The 18896-nt window shown below is 45.0% G+C and overlaps 2 protein-coding genes across 3 annotated transcripts; both read left to right on the top strand.

Annotated features, from left to right (window-relative positions):
- The first annotated feature begins 106 nt into the window (after nucleotides 1–106).
- On the top strand, nucleotides 107–11907 carry arhgap25 (Rho GTPase activating protein 25). Of its 2 annotated transcripts, none has more exons than XM_031570422.2 (11): nucleotides 107–815; nucleotides 2901–3091; nucleotides 3515–3596; nucleotides 3708–3821; nucleotides 5756–5960; nucleotides 8471–8603; nucleotides 9086–9159; nucleotides 9288–9409; nucleotides 9610–9764; nucleotides 10199–10773; nucleotides 11337–11907. In XM_031570422.2, the coding sequence occupies exons 1-11, from the start codon at nucleotides 755–757 to the stop codon at nucleotides 11503–11505; spliced, it is 1881 nt and encodes a 626-aa protein (XP_031426282.1). In that variant the 5' UTR covers nucleotides 107–754; the 3' UTR covers nucleotides 11506–11907. The 2 variants fall into 2 exon arrangements, with proteins under 2 accessions (XP_031426282.1, XP_031426283.1); XM_031570423.2 differs by having other exon boundaries at nucleotides 10202–10773.
- Nucleotides 11908–14053: 2146 nt separating this feature from the next.
- bmp10 (bone morphogenetic protein 10) lies at nucleotides 14054–17816 on the top strand. Its single transcript, XM_031570424.2, has 2 exons — nucleotides 14054–14908; nucleotides 15733–17816. The coding sequence occupies exons 1-2, from the start codon at nucleotides 14503–14505 to the stop codon at nucleotides 16875–16877; spliced, it is 1551 nt and encodes a 516-aa protein (XP_031426284.1). The 5' UTR covers nucleotides 14054–14502; the 3' UTR covers nucleotides 16878–17816.
- The last annotated feature ends 1080 nt before the right edge of the window (nucleotides 17817–18896 follow it).

Raw genomic sequence — 18896 nt, forward strand, 5'->3', positions numbered from 1 at the left:
TTGTCATTTTTTCTTCCTCTGTGAACTGTACTGACTTCCTTTTTTTCTTCTTCTAGTTAAACAGAGCTTCTCCTTCTAGCCCTGATAAAAAAAGTCCTCATGATGTTGGTTCTGGCTAAATGTGATTTTGCTGTCAAGATACTGTCCTGTCTTGAGCCCCTATGACTTCACATGGTCATTACCAGGTGTGAGGGCAGGCCTTAGGCTTTGCTGATTCTGCCCTGTTATGAAATTCTGTGGCCGTACAGTTTGCAGAATTTCATTTCCATGTAAAGAAATGCAACACCGAGCCACTGGGGTGCAGAATGACAGTCACTTCCTCGTTTTGAAAGACAGAATCACAGGGGTTAGATCTTGACACCGGTGTACTTAGAGAGTTTATAAATGTTTGTTGCTTCATGTCTGTAATCCGTGACTGTTAACAGTGCTGCGTTGTTTCAGCGCTGTTTACAAGCATGATAAATGTCTGTCCCAGACACAGAGAGGGCTCTTTCGAAAACACACCTCAGGGGAGTGGAGGTGCAAGAGAGAACATGTTTGAAAGAGTCTGAAAAAACGAGTAATCGGTAAAGGAAGAAGGAAGTGTGGTACAGAGTGAGAGAGAGAGAGAGAGAGAGAGAGACGGGGCTCGGTGTGTCAGTGGAAATAACATGCACATGCGAGTGTGCGAGTGACTGAGTGTGTGTGTGAGTGCGCAGGTTCTGTGAGCATGTGTGTTTGTGTGTGTGTGCAGTCGAGAGACTGACCTTGAAGAATGTCTCTCAAGCTGCCTCGGAACTGGGACTTCAGTACTCTCCGGGCTGAAGCAAAGATGGGTAAGCCTGAAGCTCAGGGCTATGTGTTTCCCACTGCCAAAGGAATTTGGGCTGCCCATCCTGTTCTAGGGGCTGGATTTGCTGTGTGTGTGTGTGTGTGTTTGTAAAGTCAGTGTATGCATATGCTTGGTTAAGCACTTTATTGAAAGAGTGTGGCTTGTGGTGACTTGGGCCAAAGTATTTACAATAGCGGGTGGTGTTTTACTGAGGTTTTTTTTTGGTCATTTTTAGGGCAAGCACCGATAGGATTTAAAACGATATGCTCAGACTAATTGACAACTTGCAAACCTATCGAGTAAAGTTTAAGTGTGAGAACCATATTTCCTACAAAATGGCCCCACTTGTTCAGATGTGTACCTTAGCTTGGCATTATAGTAGAACTTAGTCAGATCACACAGTTTTATAGAGGGGCTTCAGATTCTTGATACAGATATTCAACCCATTTCCATCACAAGCTGCTTAGTCATGTGTGTTTCATCTTCTTCATTTATTTATCGTCCTCCATTACCATCCTTCCATCCCGCTGTTTTTGTGAACACTGAACAGTGTTCTGATTCACTATTGCATATTTTTACATTTGATCAAGCTTCAGCTTGCTAGAGAGATAACCATAGACCCTAAAGAGGTGGCATGTTGCAATGCAGCTGTTGATGTTATTTAGAGTATAGAAATAATTTTAGTTAATCAATAATTCTCTTTCATCTTATCAATAATCATAAGATGCTTTATGGATTCACGAGTAGAGGCCTTAGATTGAGAGAAGGCTTATGTATATTGGCACAGAGTCCCTGGCTTCCTCTCTTCTCTGTCAAAGTCAGCGGTGACAGGAAACTGACGAAATTCTCTTGAAAAACATGGGCCAATTTCATTTTAAACAATGGCTATATGAAAAAGTGCCATGGGTGACCCTCCTCCACAGGGCCATTCTATGGATGGATGACACAACAAGTGATAAAAGAACAACATGGTGTTGGCTGGAGACAACCTGAGAGTCATTCAGCCTGCAAAGGGCATGAGTTGAGGTCAAGAACAAAAGCAGGATATACAAGACTAAAATAAGTGTTTACTTGCTTGATTATGGTGGACAATTGAATTTTAGTCTTAATTGTGATGCTATTATTATTATTAGTGTTGTTCATTATCCATATATTGGGGTTAACAAACGTATAGTATACGTAGACATGCTTTTATGAGAGAGTTGATTTAACATTTTTTGCCTGGTTATTTTGTCTTGCGTTGGGAATCTTTTTAATCATTTAAAAAAAAAAAATGTATTTGGTGTCTCGAGTCTTCTTAGTCCAGAAAGACGGCTCTTCAAAGCTTTGTGAACGTTTTTTGATTGGGTGCGGTCGGGCACATCACTGTTCACAGTGTGTGGGCCCAAGGTCTCACAAGAAAGCATCAAATGTGCAAATGCACCAGGGAAAGAGGGCCCTGAAAATAGACCAAAGCAAGCACATATTAGGTGGGGAACATAGAGAGTGATATCTCGGTCTTACAAAGGCAGATGATGCAGCAGTTTCCTGTTTACACGAGTCTGGGGCTCGCCACTGGCCTCTCATCTACAGACGCAGGTCACAAGTTGAGTTGTCCGCCAACAGCCGAGCAAAAGCAATCACTCACAATCACACCATCTCACAGGCTACCACCCTGCATGTCAGTCTGGCTTCAACTCCTCCACGACTCAGCTGTCTGTCTCTAAATCCCTAAGAGCGTGTTTGCATGCGTGTGTATGTTCACTAATACTGGGCCTTGGCCATTGCTCTTGCCAGCTCTCAAATCACGCCCCACCATACACTCATGCACACAAGTCAGATGACAAATATAAACTAAATGGTCAACACAATAGCTATGAGGTCACTTTGTTTCAGCTCCGTGAGCAGGGCTACCACAGTGAAACTAGCTCTCTGGAGGAGAGCAGGAAGCCCGTGAGGTGAAACATAGAGTAGTGACTTCCTGCCAAGCTAATACGTCTGCATTTGTCTATCTGCCGTTGAATATTTATTTTCAGACACAGCCGTGATTCGGCACAGTAAATTCATTGCATGATATGACTCACTATTCCTCATCTGTTCTTCTCGTTAGCACGATCTAAGAGTATCATGCCTGGAGAGGGGAGTCCTAAGTCGTACCCTAAAAGGTCACTGGAAAAGCCTGTAAAGACAGGCTGGCTGAAGAAGCAGAGGTCCATCGTGAAGAACTGGCATATGCGCTACTTTGTTCTAAGGGGGAATATCCTGATGTACTATAAGGACGACCGGGAGGGCTCTAATCAGGTGAGACAATTAAAGAAAAGCTGGGCAGACAAATAATATATTTTGTATTGTGTGTATATCGCTTAGTAGTAGTAGTGCTGTTAGTTTGTGTGTAGAATGTAGTTAAGTGTTTGAGAAATATTTTATTTGATTTGAATTGATTTTCACCCAAAGAAGTATTGGCTCAGGTCTTCTTCCAGTCTAGATATTTGTGTAAAATGGAGTTTCTATGAGAGCTAATTTGCCAAACAATATCTGTTTGCAAAACATCTGGGAAAAACATCTGCACAGATGTTACTTACTGAATACTTACTTAACTTACTTACTAAATTTCATCTCAGAGAACTAGAGTTCGGTGTAAATCATGATTTACTGAAGACATTTTATTGTTTGATCAGCAACATGTTAGATGCTAAAGTTAATAACTCAACATGATTTCCAAAGGGAACCATCGAATTGAGGTCCAGTAAAGTTCAGGAGCTCCCCTCCAATGCCGACGACAAGTTCTTGTTTGAGATTATCCCACGTAAGGCCAAAAGCTTCTTTGTTTATATCACACTGTATGAAAATAGAATTGCCAAATGTCCCAGAGAGACCAAAGAACTTCAGTATTTTCAGACTGTCCTTGTTCCCACAGCGAGTTGTGGAGATCGCGAGCGTGATCCTTACGTTCTCATGGCTCGCTCTCAGGCAGAGATGGAGGAGTGGGTCCGGAGCATCCGGAGGGTGATTGGAGCCCGATCCAATGGAGGTAAAGATTTTCATTCTCTGGGTATGCGGAACAGTTAGCATGAATATTCAGTGCATACAGAAATGTTCAGACCATTTCCAGTTTTCCATATTTTGGTATGTTTCAGACTCCTTATAGAGTCAATCTACTTACAATATTCTACAATGACAAAGCAAGAACAGGTTTTTTGGAGTGTTTTGTAAATTAATTCAAAATAAAACACATTTACATGAGTATTCAGAACCTTCACTTAGTACTTGGTCAAAGCACCTTTGGCAGCAATGACAGCCTCAAGTCTTCTTGGGAATTATCCTACAAGCTTGGCACACCTTTTCTTTTGGAAGGTTCTCCCATCTTGGCAGAATCGCCCAAGCTCAACCAGCCTGGATGGGAAGCATTGGTGCTTCCATCTGGCCACTCCACCATTTAGGGCTTCATTGGTAGAGTGCTGCTGCACTGATGGTTGTCCTTCTGTAAGGTTCTCTCATCTCCACAAAGGAACTCTAGATCTCATTCATAGTGACCATTGGGTTCTTGGTTACTGGTTTGACCAAGGCCCTTTGTCCCTGATTACTCTGGCTGGGTGGTCAGTGGAAGTGGTTCCAAACTTCTTCCATTTCAGAATGATCGAGGCTACCGTGGATTTTGCTACCGTGCAACTTTCAATGTTGCAGAAATGTTCTTGTATCCTTCCACAGATCTGTGTCTTGAGGCAATCTTGTCTCGTAGGTCTACGGACAATTCTCTCAACCTTATGGCTTGGTTTTCACACATCACACAACACCATCAACTGTGAGACCTTCTATAAAAAGTTGTGTGTGTGTGGGGTCTGAATACTTCTGTAAATGGGATATTTCAGTGTTTTATTGTTTTTATAAATTAACGAAACACTCCAAAAACCTGTTTTTGCTTTGTCATTGTGGAGAACTGGGTGTGATGAGAAAGAAAATGTTTTTGTTTTTTTTAAGATGAGTCTGAAACATGAAATGTGGAAAACTTGAAAGGGTCTGAAAACTATGCACTGTACATCATGCAAACAAAAAAATAGGCAATAGTTTACTCTGGGGACCAATAATTCTTGGCTATCATATGCTGTCTTTTGAGGATATTTGAACAATAAAGGCCACATAAAGCAAGCACAAGCCTGTGCTGGTGTAGCCCATGGAAGCTCAGCATGGCCTAGTACGAGAGTGTTTTCAGAGCATAAACCAATTTAAAACCAAGATGCCCTGGTTTAGTTTAGTTTAGCCACGGCAAAAGTTCTTAGAACTGCACCAGGCTAATGCTAATGCTGGTATTATGTTTCATTTAGTAAATAACAGTAGTGTTTCACAGCTTGAGCTTGCTACCTTCATTAAGCCGGTCAGCTACATAGCAGTGTTTCATCTTCTACTGGGCTGGAACACCTGCATTCAGTTGTCTTTGTTATATTCATACTTGGTTTTCTGCGTAGCACTGCTCCATGCTGTACCATCTGCATGTGATAATGTTACTTGCACGCTCTGTTGTATATCTCAAAGAAAATCTCATGGCATAGATACCCTTCCCTATGGTGTCAATGCTCTCAATGACATTAAATAACATTAATAATTTCCCATTATATTGATAAAGTATAACGTTAACAGAATGCATCCTGATGATACAGTATTACATTTGTTGCCCTATTTTGTTACCGTCACAGCAACTATCGTGAGAAGGAACTTTCCACTGAGGTCACAGCCAGTGGTGTTCGAGAGATTCTGCAGCCAGATAGCAGATGTAGCAGATATGTACTGTGAATGAGTGTGCTATATAGGAAGCAAACTCAAAGTAAAACCAATATAAGAGTAATTTAGGTCTTGATGAAATACACATTGTGGGGTCATTTTTAAAAGTACATAAATGCCTTAGTTAAAAACATACTATTATCATATCGATCATCCTTCTTCCTCACAATCCTTCCTCTCTCTTGTCAGTGTTTGGCAAGAGCCTTGGGGACATGATTGTTTATGAGAAGAAGTTTGGGCAGCGCATGGTGCCCATTCTGGTGGAGAAGTGTACCGAGTTCATCCGGGAGCATGGGCTGAATGAGGAAGGCATCTTTCGCCTCCCTGGTCAGGAGAACCAGGTGAAGCAGTTCAGAGATGCCTTTGATGCCGGAGAGAGACCCTCTTTCCCCAGGTGACTACATAATCATTTGTTCCTCTCTACAAACCACCAGGCTTTGTGTGATTTCAAATGAGGCTTTTTCAATCATCTGCAGTGGCTATTGAATAGAAGTGGGTAAAATAATGCCTTAAGCCAACTCATGGTAAAATAGCAGTAAATGTGGTTGGTCAACCTGCTAGGAAATTAAAGTTTACCGTCTCACCAGCTTCAGGTGAAATAACTCAACCAAGTCAATGATCAAATGGCTGCTGCTGATAGGGTAGCCTAATGATTCACTTCATTAACTAACTTGAAAGTATGGCCTTATTCGTTCATTTGCCAGATGATCCAACATGTGACCTTCCTGTAAAAAAAGTATGAGATCCTCCAAAAACTGCTGTGGTCTACTTCAACATCAATGACTTAAAACATTTCCTGTTCTTATTCAGTGCAGTTGGCTAAGGATAGATGTTTTTCCATAAATAGCAGCCCAGCTGCTTATTTGGTATACCAGTATAGTCTACAATATGCCCTAGGTGTTTATGTAGCCTGAGCCCAAGGGAGAAAAGCATATTTTACTGAATCAATATTAGGTTATTTTTGCAAAAATATACTTTTGTGTATTTCTCAAATGTATATTTAAAGTAATTCTGAATTAGGATTCACCTCAATGAGTGTATTTCTAATAAACAAGCATACTCAATCAAAAGTTAGATGTATAAGACATCTAAACTGTCAATACTATCTTCAGGTATTATTTGTGTTTTTATTGAGTGTATTGTGTATTTGTGTATTATTTAGCTAGTGGCAAAGATCATATTTATCATTGAATGGGGGAATACGCTATTCTTTCTTTTAGAAACCATAAACTCTGAGGCAGGAACGTGCTTTCATATATTTAGCTGAGGGCAAAACCACAGTGGCAAACATAATGTAAAACAAGTGCATGGAGGAACAACCGACTATTTGAGGTCAAACCACGTTCTCTACTGCCTAGTTAAGATAAATAGGCCAATGGTTGGCATTACTGAAGCACCAATGCTGCACCAACTGTTGGGCCTTCTGTCTTCTGTCTTTAAAACAGAACAAATAAACAGGCCAGTGATATTCTCTGGCAGGTTATTAACAGCAATACAACATAATTTGTCATGTTGCAGCTTTAAGTTAAAATCATTTAAACTCCCCCCCCCCCCCCCCCCCCCAATCAATCTATACTTACCTCATAATGAGAAAGTGAAATCAGGACTAGAAATTATTGCAACTTCATTAAAAAAGGAAAAACTGAAGATCACATTGACATAAGTATGCAGATCCTTTGGCAGCCATTAGAGCCGTGAGTCTTCTGGGGTATGATGCAACAAGCTTTGCACTCCTGGATTTGGGGGATTTTCTGTACATCATCTCAGCCGGTCAGGTTATCAGTCGACAGCCATTTTAAGGTCTCTCCAGAGATGTTGGATTGGATTCAAGTCAGGGCTCCGGCTGGGCCATTCAAGGACATTCACAGAGTTGTCCCTAAGCCACTCCTGCGTTGTCTCCGCTGTGTTCTTATGGTCATTGTCCTGTTGGAAAGTGAACCTTGGTGAGGTGAGCTGAGATGAGGCCCTGAGCGCTTTGGACCAGGTTTTCATTAAGGACATCTCTGCTCCATTCAGCTTCCCTCAACCCTGACCAGTCGCCCAGTCCCTGCCGCTGAAATACACTCCCACAGCATGATGCTTCACCGTTGGGATAGATGGGATGGAAGGTGTCAGGTTTCTTCCAGACATGACGCTTAGAATTGAGGCCAAACAGTTCGGTCTTGGTTTCATTAGACCAGAGAATCCTGTTTCTCACAGTCTGTCCTTTAGGTGCTTTTTTTCATAGTCCAAGTGGGCTTTCCTGTCTTTCACTGATGAGAGGTTTCCATCTGGCTATTCTGCCATGAAGACCAGATCAGTGGAGTGTTGCAGTGATGGTTGTCCTTCTGGAAGTTTCTCCCATCTCACACAGGATTTCTAGATATCAGCCAGAGTGACTAACAGGTTCTTGGTCATCTCTCTTACCAAGGCCCTTCTTCCCCGATTGCTCAGTTCGGCCAGGCAGCCAGCTCTAGGAAGAGCCCTGGTTGTTCCAAACTTAAGAATTATGAAGGCCACTGTGCTCTTAGGAACCTGATACACCAGACATTTTCTTGTAAGCCTTCCCCAGATCTGTGCCTTGACACAATCCCATCTCTGCACTCTGCAGGCAGTTTATTTTTTGTGTGGGTGTGTGCCAGGTGTGTGTGCACAGGTATGTGCCTTCCCAAATCATGTCCAATCAATTTAATTTAGAAACACCTTAAAGATGATGAAGAGAAATGGGAAGCACCTGAGCAAAACTTCAAGTATCATAGCAAAGGGTCTGAATACTTATGTCAATGAGATCAGTTTTTCCTTTTTAATAAATGCGTAACATTTCTAAATTCTGTTTTTCTTTGTCATCTCACACAAGAGCTGAACTCAATATATAGTATATGTATCTCACACAAGAGCTCAACTGAGATGTTTTGGTGCCTGCAGTGATACAGATGTCCACACGGTGGGGTCCTTACTCAAGCTGTACTTGCGGGAGCTCCCAGAGCCAGTGGTGCCTTGGAGCCAGTACCAACATTTCCTGGACTGCAGCCATCAGGTGGATGCCAGCACTGGTCTGGTAAGACAGCTTAGGCATTTCAGTTTCACTCTGAACCCTAGGCTAAGGATTTAAGTCACCTTCTGTAAAACATGCCAATGATTCAGAAGCTCTTCTGTGAAACACTGAGGTGAAAAATGACCTAGGCCAACTACATGATCTAGATCAGATTTCCCACATTTTACCGCAAAAATATTGTAATAGATTGCATGTGCATCATGCATGACATCATTACACTGCTCCGTGGCCTATTGGAAGTCAACTGAGTGGATTGGAATTCTGGATCTGGAACACCAGTCTCATTGTCTAACCACAGTTTACATGCTTTCCTGTGAAATTCAGTCCAGTCAGTACAGAAATATTCAAGGGACTAATATTTTACCGTGGGACTAAGGCTAGTCATGGAAAAGATTACACTTCACTGTCACAGGCTTGTGGAGGTCTATTTTAAGTATGTCTATTATATATTTATTTTTGTTTGTTTTGGCACATTATCACTTCAGGGAAAGGAGTATTTGGAGAAACAGATAGCTCTCCTTCCAAGAGTCAACTACAATCTCCTCAGTTATATTTGCAGGTAAGACCAATTTAAACATACATTTTATTCTACGATTTACATTTTTTTAAGTCTATTTTAATTTTTTGGGTCAGAGCTGTGTTCAGAGCATAATTGAAAATGAACACAAATATGTTGGTGTTGAACAGGTTTCTCCATGAAGTGGGACAGAACTCGAAGGTGAACAAGATGAGCATGGAGAATTTGGCCACCGTCATCGGGGTTAACCTGTTCAAACCACAAATGGAGGACGCCATCAGCATGATGCAAGGTGGGTGTATCTGTGTGCATGTAAGGTATAATTCTGCCATTAATCCAAAAATCTTTTCTGTCAGATGCATGATTTATTATTTGTTTATACATCTTTTTCCACCGAGTGCATGTTCTCTGTGTCTCGGCTCAGTATGGGGTGGCTTGATCATGCTTTACCCTCCACTGACTGGAGAGGATTTTTTCGGTTGCATCCTGCAGGGACCCCTCAGATCCAGAAGGTGATGACTGTGATGATCCGGCATCATGAGCCGCTCTTTCCCCCATCCAAGGATGTCAACCCCACCCCTCCCCCAACTAAAAGCAAAAGTAAAAAGTCCAGCGGCCCACGCTTTGTGGGATGGGAGTCAGCCGAGGTAACAGCCATCATCAATGTGTGTGGTGACATTTCTTGCAAGCATGCAAGGATTATTCCACAGTTGCCTCAGAAGAACATTATGCCCAAACACATGTGATTAATTATACACAAATGTCTCAATAAAGCGATAATTAAAAGGAAAGAGTTGATTTCACACAGAAATGAAGGTGAAACTGAATGCCTGTGATGAGTATGGAGAAGTCTGTTGCTGGTATTTTTCAGTATTTGTCATAGGGTGGTATATCATGCTAACAGAACAGTACAGCATACTGTAGTAAGAGAGCTGTTTTAGTTTGGAAGTATTACAATATCTAAGGCTCTTAATGGTCCAGAGTTCTGTAGTGTTCTAAGTTCTGTATGTTCTGGATGTCAGCATATGTATATGTTCCTCGCTGAATAAGTGACACCTCAGTAAGTTACTTTCCATGCCAGCAGGGTGACAACTCATCTTTATCAGAGTCTCCCGAAGAGGAGGATGCAGAGGCAGATCGAACCGATGGCTGGGGATCTGAGGACAGGCCCCACGTCACTCCCACAACCCCTACCTCCCCCTCCTCGGACGAATGGGGCCAGAGCCCCCGCAAGCGCACCCAGACGCTCCCCAACCTGATCAGGGGCGCCACGGCGAGTCGTCCCCCCCCCCGTGACGAGGCCCTGTTCAGGTGGAGCCGCATCCAGGAGAGCTGCGACGAGAGGGATGAGAAAACGTTCTCCGAGGACATCTTCAAGACCTTGGACCTGCAGGGGGTGTCTCCGTTCTCACCGACGCGGGAAATGGAGAAGGAGGAAACTGAGGGTCCCGCTGCTATGGACAGTGAGGGTTCCCCAAAGCCGCCAGACCTCGCTACATCCAACATCGCCCCTGCGCCAAAGGCTCAGTCTGCACGGCACCCTGATTTATCTCCAGTCAGAGAGGAGCCAGTGGGATCAGCCACAGCCTGCCAACCACAACACACACCAGACAACCAAGGAGAAAGCACCGGAACATCTCAGCACGTCATTAGCAGGTTTGTGGCAGCAAAAGCACCAAGTGACAAATGTCCAAAGATATATAGTTACATATCCATGCCATTTAACATTACACAAGATTGGTAATTTCCTTTTGTTAGTATTCGGGGGGCTTCACAAAGAAGCATCTCATTCTATGTCACGCTCTTGGCCTTAGTAAATACAAGAACCACAAAACCCTCAGGGTTTAGCTCTGTTCAAAGAACAGCAATCCTTTATCTGCTCCAAATTCAAAACTTTCAAATGTCAATTCTAACATAGTTTTCTGCTGACTAATTTGGTTTCTATAGATTGAAGTATGTAAGACATCATTATATGTGTAGAGAGATTGGTTTTTTTCATGCACGCAAGAGGAGTTCCCCGAAAACAGTAGTTACTAGTCGACTAGAGTTTATCACAGTGGAAAATGGTCACACTGGCTGTTTTTGTCACTCTCGTTTGTGTTTTGTGCTTGTATATACATGCATGAATGTATCTGCATGACTGTGCATGCTTGCATGTTTGTCTTTGTATGTTCACTGGTGCACGTCTATATCGGTGCAAATCTGTGTGTGTGTGGTAGCTTGCAGAAGCAGAACAGGGAGCTGCTCGCCAAGGTAGCAGAACTGCAGTCGGCGTTGGACGCTGAGAGGAGATGCGTTTCCGCTCTGGAGGTCCGCCTGCGCAACGCAGAGTGCAGCCGCGATGGAACTCAGAAACGCAACCAGGTGGCCCCCACTGGCCCTCCGTAAAGCAGCCCATCCAGGCCACTGATACAAATTATAATTTAATAACCGTGGATGCCAACAAGTCATTTGCACGTGGCCACTTGAGGCCTGTGGAACTCCTCAGGGGACAACATGACCAGTGGGAAGAATCACGGACTCAGACTCAGGGAATCAGTTAATAAAGGTACTTACAGTTCCAAGCTGTAGAGTATCCATTTCAAAAGTCCGGCTAAGCCAGGCATGAGGTGCACAGAAGTGTACATACAGTACAGACTCAGCTCTCATACATTTAGCACACATTGCCATGGTCTGTCATTTTCACAATAAGAGCAGTGTTTTTTTCTGTGTGTGCTATGTTGCTCAGTTATTCAATGTTTAACTGAATGTTGGTACTGCACATGGATATAATAAATATGATACATTGTTCAGAGTCTTTTTAACTTCATGTGGTCCGGTGCGAAAACTCATTTGCAACTATAAAGGTAAGTGACTTATCCGGTGGTACTCCTTTTAGTCACACAACTTTGAAGGTAGGATTCGGTGTGGACTGGATGCATGAGATGCTCCAGGGAGCCTAGCCCACCATGCCGAATGATGACGTCAGGACCTGGGGGAGTCTGAGCTCTGCTATTGGATGAGGACTGACAAGGCATGTCTAAAGGTGTGGAAGTAATGGTAGGAATGCCTCAGCGGTCACAGAGGAATCTTGTTGTCAGTGTGTGTGTGTGCGTGTGCGTGTATGTGTATTCTCTGTCTATCTAGCAGCTCAAGTACATATCAGGGGAAAACATTCTCCCAATAATAACATAATAATGGGGTATCATGTAAGGAATATCAGGAGTGAAAATACAGACAGTACAAGTACAAGTGTAATGAATATCTGACAGAAAGGCCCACGAAGGCTTATTAATGATCAGTGGAAATGCCGGTTCGAAAATATATTTTCTGGTTATAATGACACAGGAAAAGGTGGTTTAAAGGTCCATGAGCATATATCACCATCCTATGATTGATTTAAAAAAAACAGACATTCTAATCAGCGCCAGAAAAAACGTCCTCTACAATGAAGTTAAAAGTGAGTTTTTAATAGTGCATGTGTGTATGTGAGGTAGATGAGTGACAGTTGTTGGTTACCAGGTCAGTGTACAGTACCTTGTATGGTCCCATCTATGACACTTCTGACCCTTTGCAGTCTCCCTTATCAGCCACTCACAAAGCCTCAGTGAATCCTTACTAGAGCTCACTTCAGAATGCAAGTTGTTAAGATGTTCTTGTCTTCACATGTATATGCATTCTCCAAGGCCTTTGTAAGCTAGGCTCAATGACCAGCCGGAGCAACAGATATTACCATAACATATATATCCTTTTCTCAGTGACCATCAGGATTTAAACAGAAGCTGAGGCCCTGGGCTCTGTAATGCGCCTTAAGACAATTTGATTGTTTTAGATTTTTTATAGATAAAATTGAATGTAGTTGAATTGAAGCTCAGAGAAATTCCCAATTGGGCATCAAGTATGAAAGTCTAGAGAGTGAACGCAAGTAATGGACACTACACAGAGAGGAGGAAGAGGGAGCAGTTGACAGGGTACTCACAAATCTGACTCATGCTCGTTTCATTTGCAGATATGGCATTTCATAGCTCTCAAGACCGGGAATAGATGATGCTTCATAACTAACATTCCCCGCACGTGTTCTCCACAAGGCCATGTTTGGGTGGCTTTATGTGTTCAGTGCCTCTGTGGAGGTGTCTTGTCTGGGCAGTCCACATAACTTGGCTTCTGAGATATGGAGATAATATATTTCCCAGCACTTCCGATATGTATGTTTGTTTGTGCCTCTGCATGTGGAAACACCCCTGGAGTTAAGAGCGCTTCCTTATGTGGGATGCACCATGGAGAGGCCGGAGGCGTGGGGCAGCACATGGGCCGACGCTGTGAACAGACACCTCTGAGTGGAAACAGTTTCTCATTTTTCTGTTGTGCAAGGATGGTAATGTAGCACCCTCTAAACTCATGAAATTGAGAGAATAAAGCAATAATGGACAATATCACTTAGTGTTTGCTCACTGTTTGCCTGAGTAAGTTTGCTATCAGACTCGGGTCGTTAGGTCTAACACACCTCATTTCATACCAATTCCATTTCCACAAGACGTATCCTCCTTTATTCAACAGCATCGGAAAGTTAGGGAGAAGTCGTCAATGAAGCAAAGTTCCATCTTGCAAACTACACCATCATAAAAAACAACAACACAAAAACAAACAAACAACTGACCAAGATCTGCCCTGGCTCTCCCACCCAAACAAGAAATCAGCCTAACAAGGAAGGGCCTACTGCAAGGACAATGTTTATAAAAACCTCATTAAGGAAGAGGGCAGATAACACCCGCCACACACACACACACACACACACACACACACACACACACACACACACACACACACACAAGCATGCACACACACACGCTCACACATGACAGCACACACACACACACACACAGACACACACACACACACACACACACAAACACAGACACACACATACTTATAGATAAGGAACAGAAAGAAAGAGATAGAGCAACACACACACTCAGAGAGAGGGAGAGAGAGAGAAAGACGGACAGAGAGGAGACACAAAGCAAGGAATAACACCAGAAAAGAGATGCCACAGTGGGACGCAGCAAAACCACCCCCCAGCCGAAGTCCAAAGTCTCCCGATATCAAACAGACATCAAAAGGTGTGCAAAGGGATAAATGCCCCAACATCAGGAATAAGGCCAGTTCGTCACTGTAGCAACGGAACTTGGGGAAAAAGCCACAGCAACTTGCCTGACGCCCTCAACCAAGGGTGGACGCAGATCCCAGCCTCTGGACGCAGCTGCTCCTTTGACACCCAAGTGGAACTCGACAAAACCTAAGGGTTTAGAGGTTGTTGCAGGGTGTACAAAATTCTTCCAGTCAGCCGTGACCCGCCACGGTCAGCACCTGAGGCTGACAGAGAAGCTGAGCAGCTTCTTTGGCAACATGGTGGTGGGTGTTGGGCTCATGCAATCAAGGAGACTCTCGGTCATCATGTCACCCGTCCTGCTAACCTCGCTGGTGGTGCTCCTGTGGCCTCCGCTTGGGGGTTCCAGCCCCATCACAGCGCCTAAGAGGCATCGCCCAGCGCCCGGGCTGGATGATGGGCGTGGGGGTGTGGTGGACCCCTCGCTCCTGGAGCAGGACAGCGAGGTGGACGTGCAGAAGCTGCTGGAGACGCTGAAAGGGCAGTTCCTCCGCACGTTCAACCTGTCAGGGCTGGGACTGCTTCCGCAACCGGGCACCGAGCGCATGGAGCCTCCCGAGTACATGATGGAGCTGTACAACCGCTTCGCCAATGACCGCACAGCCATGCCCACTGCCAACATCATCCGCAGCTTCAAAAATGAAGGTATGTGCTTCTCTGTACTCTACTACTATGAGAGAAATATTTTTACAGATTCCAGTGTTTAGTTTGCTTCATGGAAATGTCAATCACTTGCCTCTTTCCATTGTTATTGTGACAGGAACTACAGGCATGAAAATAAAACCCTTTGTAGGGACACAGAACACTGAATTTTCACTCTCTATCAAACAATATTAACAATATTCTTTGTTTTATATTGTACGCGTCTCAAGCATGAAATGCATTCACAGAACATAGATGTTGAAAAAATGAGCATGATAGAATGAAGTTGGCCATGAGAACAAAATAATAATGTGCATGACATATAGCACATAGTATGTTATGCAACACATGATGTTTATTGCTTTATATTAAGGGGAGTAGATTTTTTCTGTTGTCAAATTCTGACGAAAGTGTGAACAGATTTGTTCCAGTACATCCAACGTGACATGTATTATGCTCCTTTCATTAGCCTTTTTCCTAAGCATTTATTTATATAATTCACTTCCAGAATGTAAACTATTGCAACATGAGAAACAAGAATTGTAGGGTTTACTGGAATAACCTAATCTTAAAACTTGCATCATTATTTTGGTCTTAAATTTGTATATGTTTGAAGTATTTGGTTGTACTCAGTCTAATGCATGGACTATAATGACCTGGATACTTTAAGTGTCTCATTATAAATAGCTCAAGCACTTGTAAAGCATGGTGCTTGTATGTGATAAACCAGTAAACAAAAGATACCAACAGAATGAGAGGAGCATATGGGTGTATATCTGCGCTGTTCACCAATCTGAAAGTGTGTGTGTGTGTGTTTTGCTGCACAGACTCCTCCCTGTGCATTGTGGGTCCACGAGGTGTGAGAATACACCCGCTGCTGTTCAACGTGTCCTTACCCCACCACGAACGAGTTACAGCAGCCGAGCTTCGCCTCTACACCCTCGTCCAGACCGACCGCCACCTCTACACTGGTGTTGACCGCAAGGTGACTGTGTATGGGGTGGAACAGCGCTACCCTGACAACAGCAATGCTGGTGGTGATGGCGGTGAGGGTGAGGCCAGACGGGACACCCTGGAGGTTAGGCCAGATGCTGGGTCCAAGGAGCCAACGGAGCTGGTGGAGCTGGCGTCACGGCAGGTGTACGGCATGGATGACGGCTGGGAGTCGTTTGACATGACTGCCGCTGTGCACCGCTGGCGAAAATCAGGCTTTGGCACCACCCACAGGCTGGAGGTGCACATCGAGAGCCTCGACGCGGACGCGGACAAAGACGTAGAGGGAGAGCCTACGGAGACGGAAGGCAAGCGGAGTGGATCGGTCGGTGGCACAGGAAACATGGAGATCGAGACCAGCCAGGAGGACCGGCACAGGCCGCTGATGATCGTCTTCTCTGACGACCAGAGCGGAGACCACCGCGGTGACCGGCGCGAGCTGAACGAGATGATCAGCCACGAGGACGTGGGCGCGGGCCTCCAGGACAACCTGAAGCAGGGCTTGAACGGGCTGCTGGAGGACCTGGGTGAGATGGGCCTGGGGGCCACAGCAGAGGGAGACGACAGCACTGACAACGAGCCCGACGAGGAGGCGCTTATGCAGATGCGCTCCAACCTCATCTACGACACCTCCTCCCGCATTCGTCGCAACGCCAAGGGCAATCACTGCAAGAAGAACTCCCTCTACGTGGAGTTCAAAGACATCGGCTGGGACAGCTGGATCCTGGCGCCCAACGGCTACGAGGCCTACGAGTGCACGGGCGTCTGCTCGTTCCCCCTCACGCCACACGTCAAGCCCACCAAGCACGCCCTGGTTCAAACGTTGGTGAACATGAAGAGCCCGCAGAAGGTGGCACCAGCATGTTGTGTGCCCACTAAGCTAGACCCCATCTCCCTTCTCTATCTGGATGATGCTGGGGTGGTCACCTACAAATACAAGTTTGAGGGCATGGTGGTAGCAGAGTGTGGTTGTCGATAGTTGAGAGAACACAGGACTTTTAAAATGTCTTAGCCCCGTGAGAAACCCAACTTAGATGACCTAGGATGTACATAACCAAGTCACCAGTAGAGCGTCGAGCAAACAAAGCATGAAACGTGCAAATTTGAGACAGAGTAGGCAAAAACACTTAAGCTAGAGACATCAGCCAGTATTTATATTTGTGTACAGTTCGATCAAACGTTTAGTATTTGTACAATGTGTATATTTGGTATTTCAAGACAGAGATTATTTTATCATGCCATGTACAGAACATTTTCTAATCATCTGCTAAATGTGAATGAAATAGCAAACTGTAAAAAAAAAAGGAAAGTAGTTTATTTCTCTGACACATTCTCATGACTTTTTCTGGTTGGTTTATGAGTAACAGAGGGGGGCCTGAAGAATCATTCAGAAACCAAATGTTCTCAGACATGAGCCAAATTGAATGGGAACAGGCCAAGGAAGAAAAAACAAACAAAAAAAACGCCTTCCAACATGAATCAGAGATCATATCTGGGGGGCATGTAAAATTCCTTTCTGCATTGCTGACGTCACTGTCAGCAAGAAACTCTCGTGTTGCGTGTCTCTTTAAGTGGGTGTTCCTCTGGAATGGCAGCCCAGTGGAGTGGGTCTCATAAACTCCAACACCAAGGGGTCCTAAATGTGACCTCTGGGACGACAAGGCATGTGAAGAGGATACAAGCATGTGAAACTGAGTGGATTAAACACGGGAGAGGGGGAACTTGAAAGGAGCAAAGACATTGCGAAACATCAAATTCACTATTGACAGTCTGGATAAAAGACAACAAAACAGCCGATGCCTGCAAAAGTTTGTTTCAACAGAGAGATTTTCTCTGGAGGAAGCTGCCTCACCCAGTTAAAAAAGAAACTATAATGGCATTCCTAGGGTCACTGAGGAATCTCCATAGTCAGTCTGAAGAGAGAGAGAGGGAGAGAGAGAGCAGCCGCTGTACCCCCACTGGCCATTCCTGTCTCAGAGCGTGCCTGTCCCCCCTGAAACGCACATTCACAACACACATGGAGTTACGTGGCAGTGGGATTAACAGAGGAATGTTGTGGTGTGGGGGGCAAGCAGATGAATGAAATCGTGAGACATTCCACCATTCCTATTTTAGGCTAGGGATTGGGGTACAGGAAAGGAGGCAGGGAGGGAGGGAGAGACAGGACATTTTTCTCTACCTATCCTTCTCCTCCCCTTTGTTGTTGCAGAGCAGTGTTTGGGGGTGGGGGGTTTGTGTGGGCGCCTCTAGGTTATCACCCCTCATCCACCTTCCCGGGCTACAGGGAGTCACATGTGCCTGATCCCTTCCCCTGTTCTTCTACCACCACCACCCCCGACCCCCATCTGCCCCCATCCTCTGCGTGGCTGGTGATAAGGAGGTGTCGGCACTGTGAAGCATGTGTGCTGCCACTTGGGGCGGCGGAGCACCGGACGGCGTTTGCTGCTGTACTGCCAGGGTGGTGGTGGCGGGTAGGGGGTGGGTGTGCGAGTGGGAGTAGGGAGTGTGGCTGAAGAGGCCTGAGTGAGAGCTGTCGAGATTCCAGGCGGCGGCCAGGCGGATGGGGTGGGCAACCTCGGCCGCCACCGGAGGAACTCTTTGGCCCTGGGTCACCCCCTGCGCCGACCTCAGGGCCTCTCATCTCTCTCTGGTTTCTGTGCCATGTAACCACCCACCCCCCAGCATGCACACACACACACACACACACACACACACACACACACAAACACACACACACACACAAACACACGCACACACACACACACACACACACACACACACACACACACACACACACACACACACACACACACTTTTATGGAAAAGATCTGCGTTTGGGCTCTTATCACCTTCAGGCGGAGAGGATGAGTGGAAACTGTGGCATGTCAGGCTGTCCTCCCACTCCTCTCCATCTCAGACACTCCTGTCATGTCAAGCCTAGCAGTGCCCTCCTACAGCACAGCGCTGGGCTCATCCCAGGCTCACAACCCACAGAAAC

Source organism: Clupea harengus, chromosome 7, assembly GCF_900700415.2.
Source record: "Clupea harengus chromosome 7, Ch_v2.0.2, whole genome shotgun sequence".
NCBI classification, from domain to species: Eukaryota; Metazoa; Chordata; class Actinopteri; order Clupeiformes; family Clupeidae; genus Clupea; species Clupea harengus.

Coding starts and splice junctions, on each gene's coding strand:
- arhgap25 (XM_031570422.2), top strand. CDS start 755: ATGTCTCTCAAGCTGCCTCGGAACTGGGACTTCAGTACTCTCCGGGCT. Junction 816..2,900: donor CCGGGCTGAAGCAAAGATGG/GTAAGCCTGAAG, acceptor TCTTCTCGTTAG/CACGATCTAAGAGTATCATG. Junction 3,092..3,514: donor ACCGGGAGGGCTCTAATCAG/GTGAGACAATTA, acceptor TGATTTCCAAAG/GGAACCATCGAATTGAGGTC.
- bmp10 (XM_031570424.2), top strand. CDS start 14,503: ATGGTGGTGGGTGTTGGGCTCATGCAATCAAGGAGACTCTCGGTCATC. Junction 14,909..15,732: donor CCGCAGCTTCAAAAATGAAG/GTATGTGCTTCT, acceptor TTTGCTGCACAG/ACTCCTCCCTGTGCATTGTG.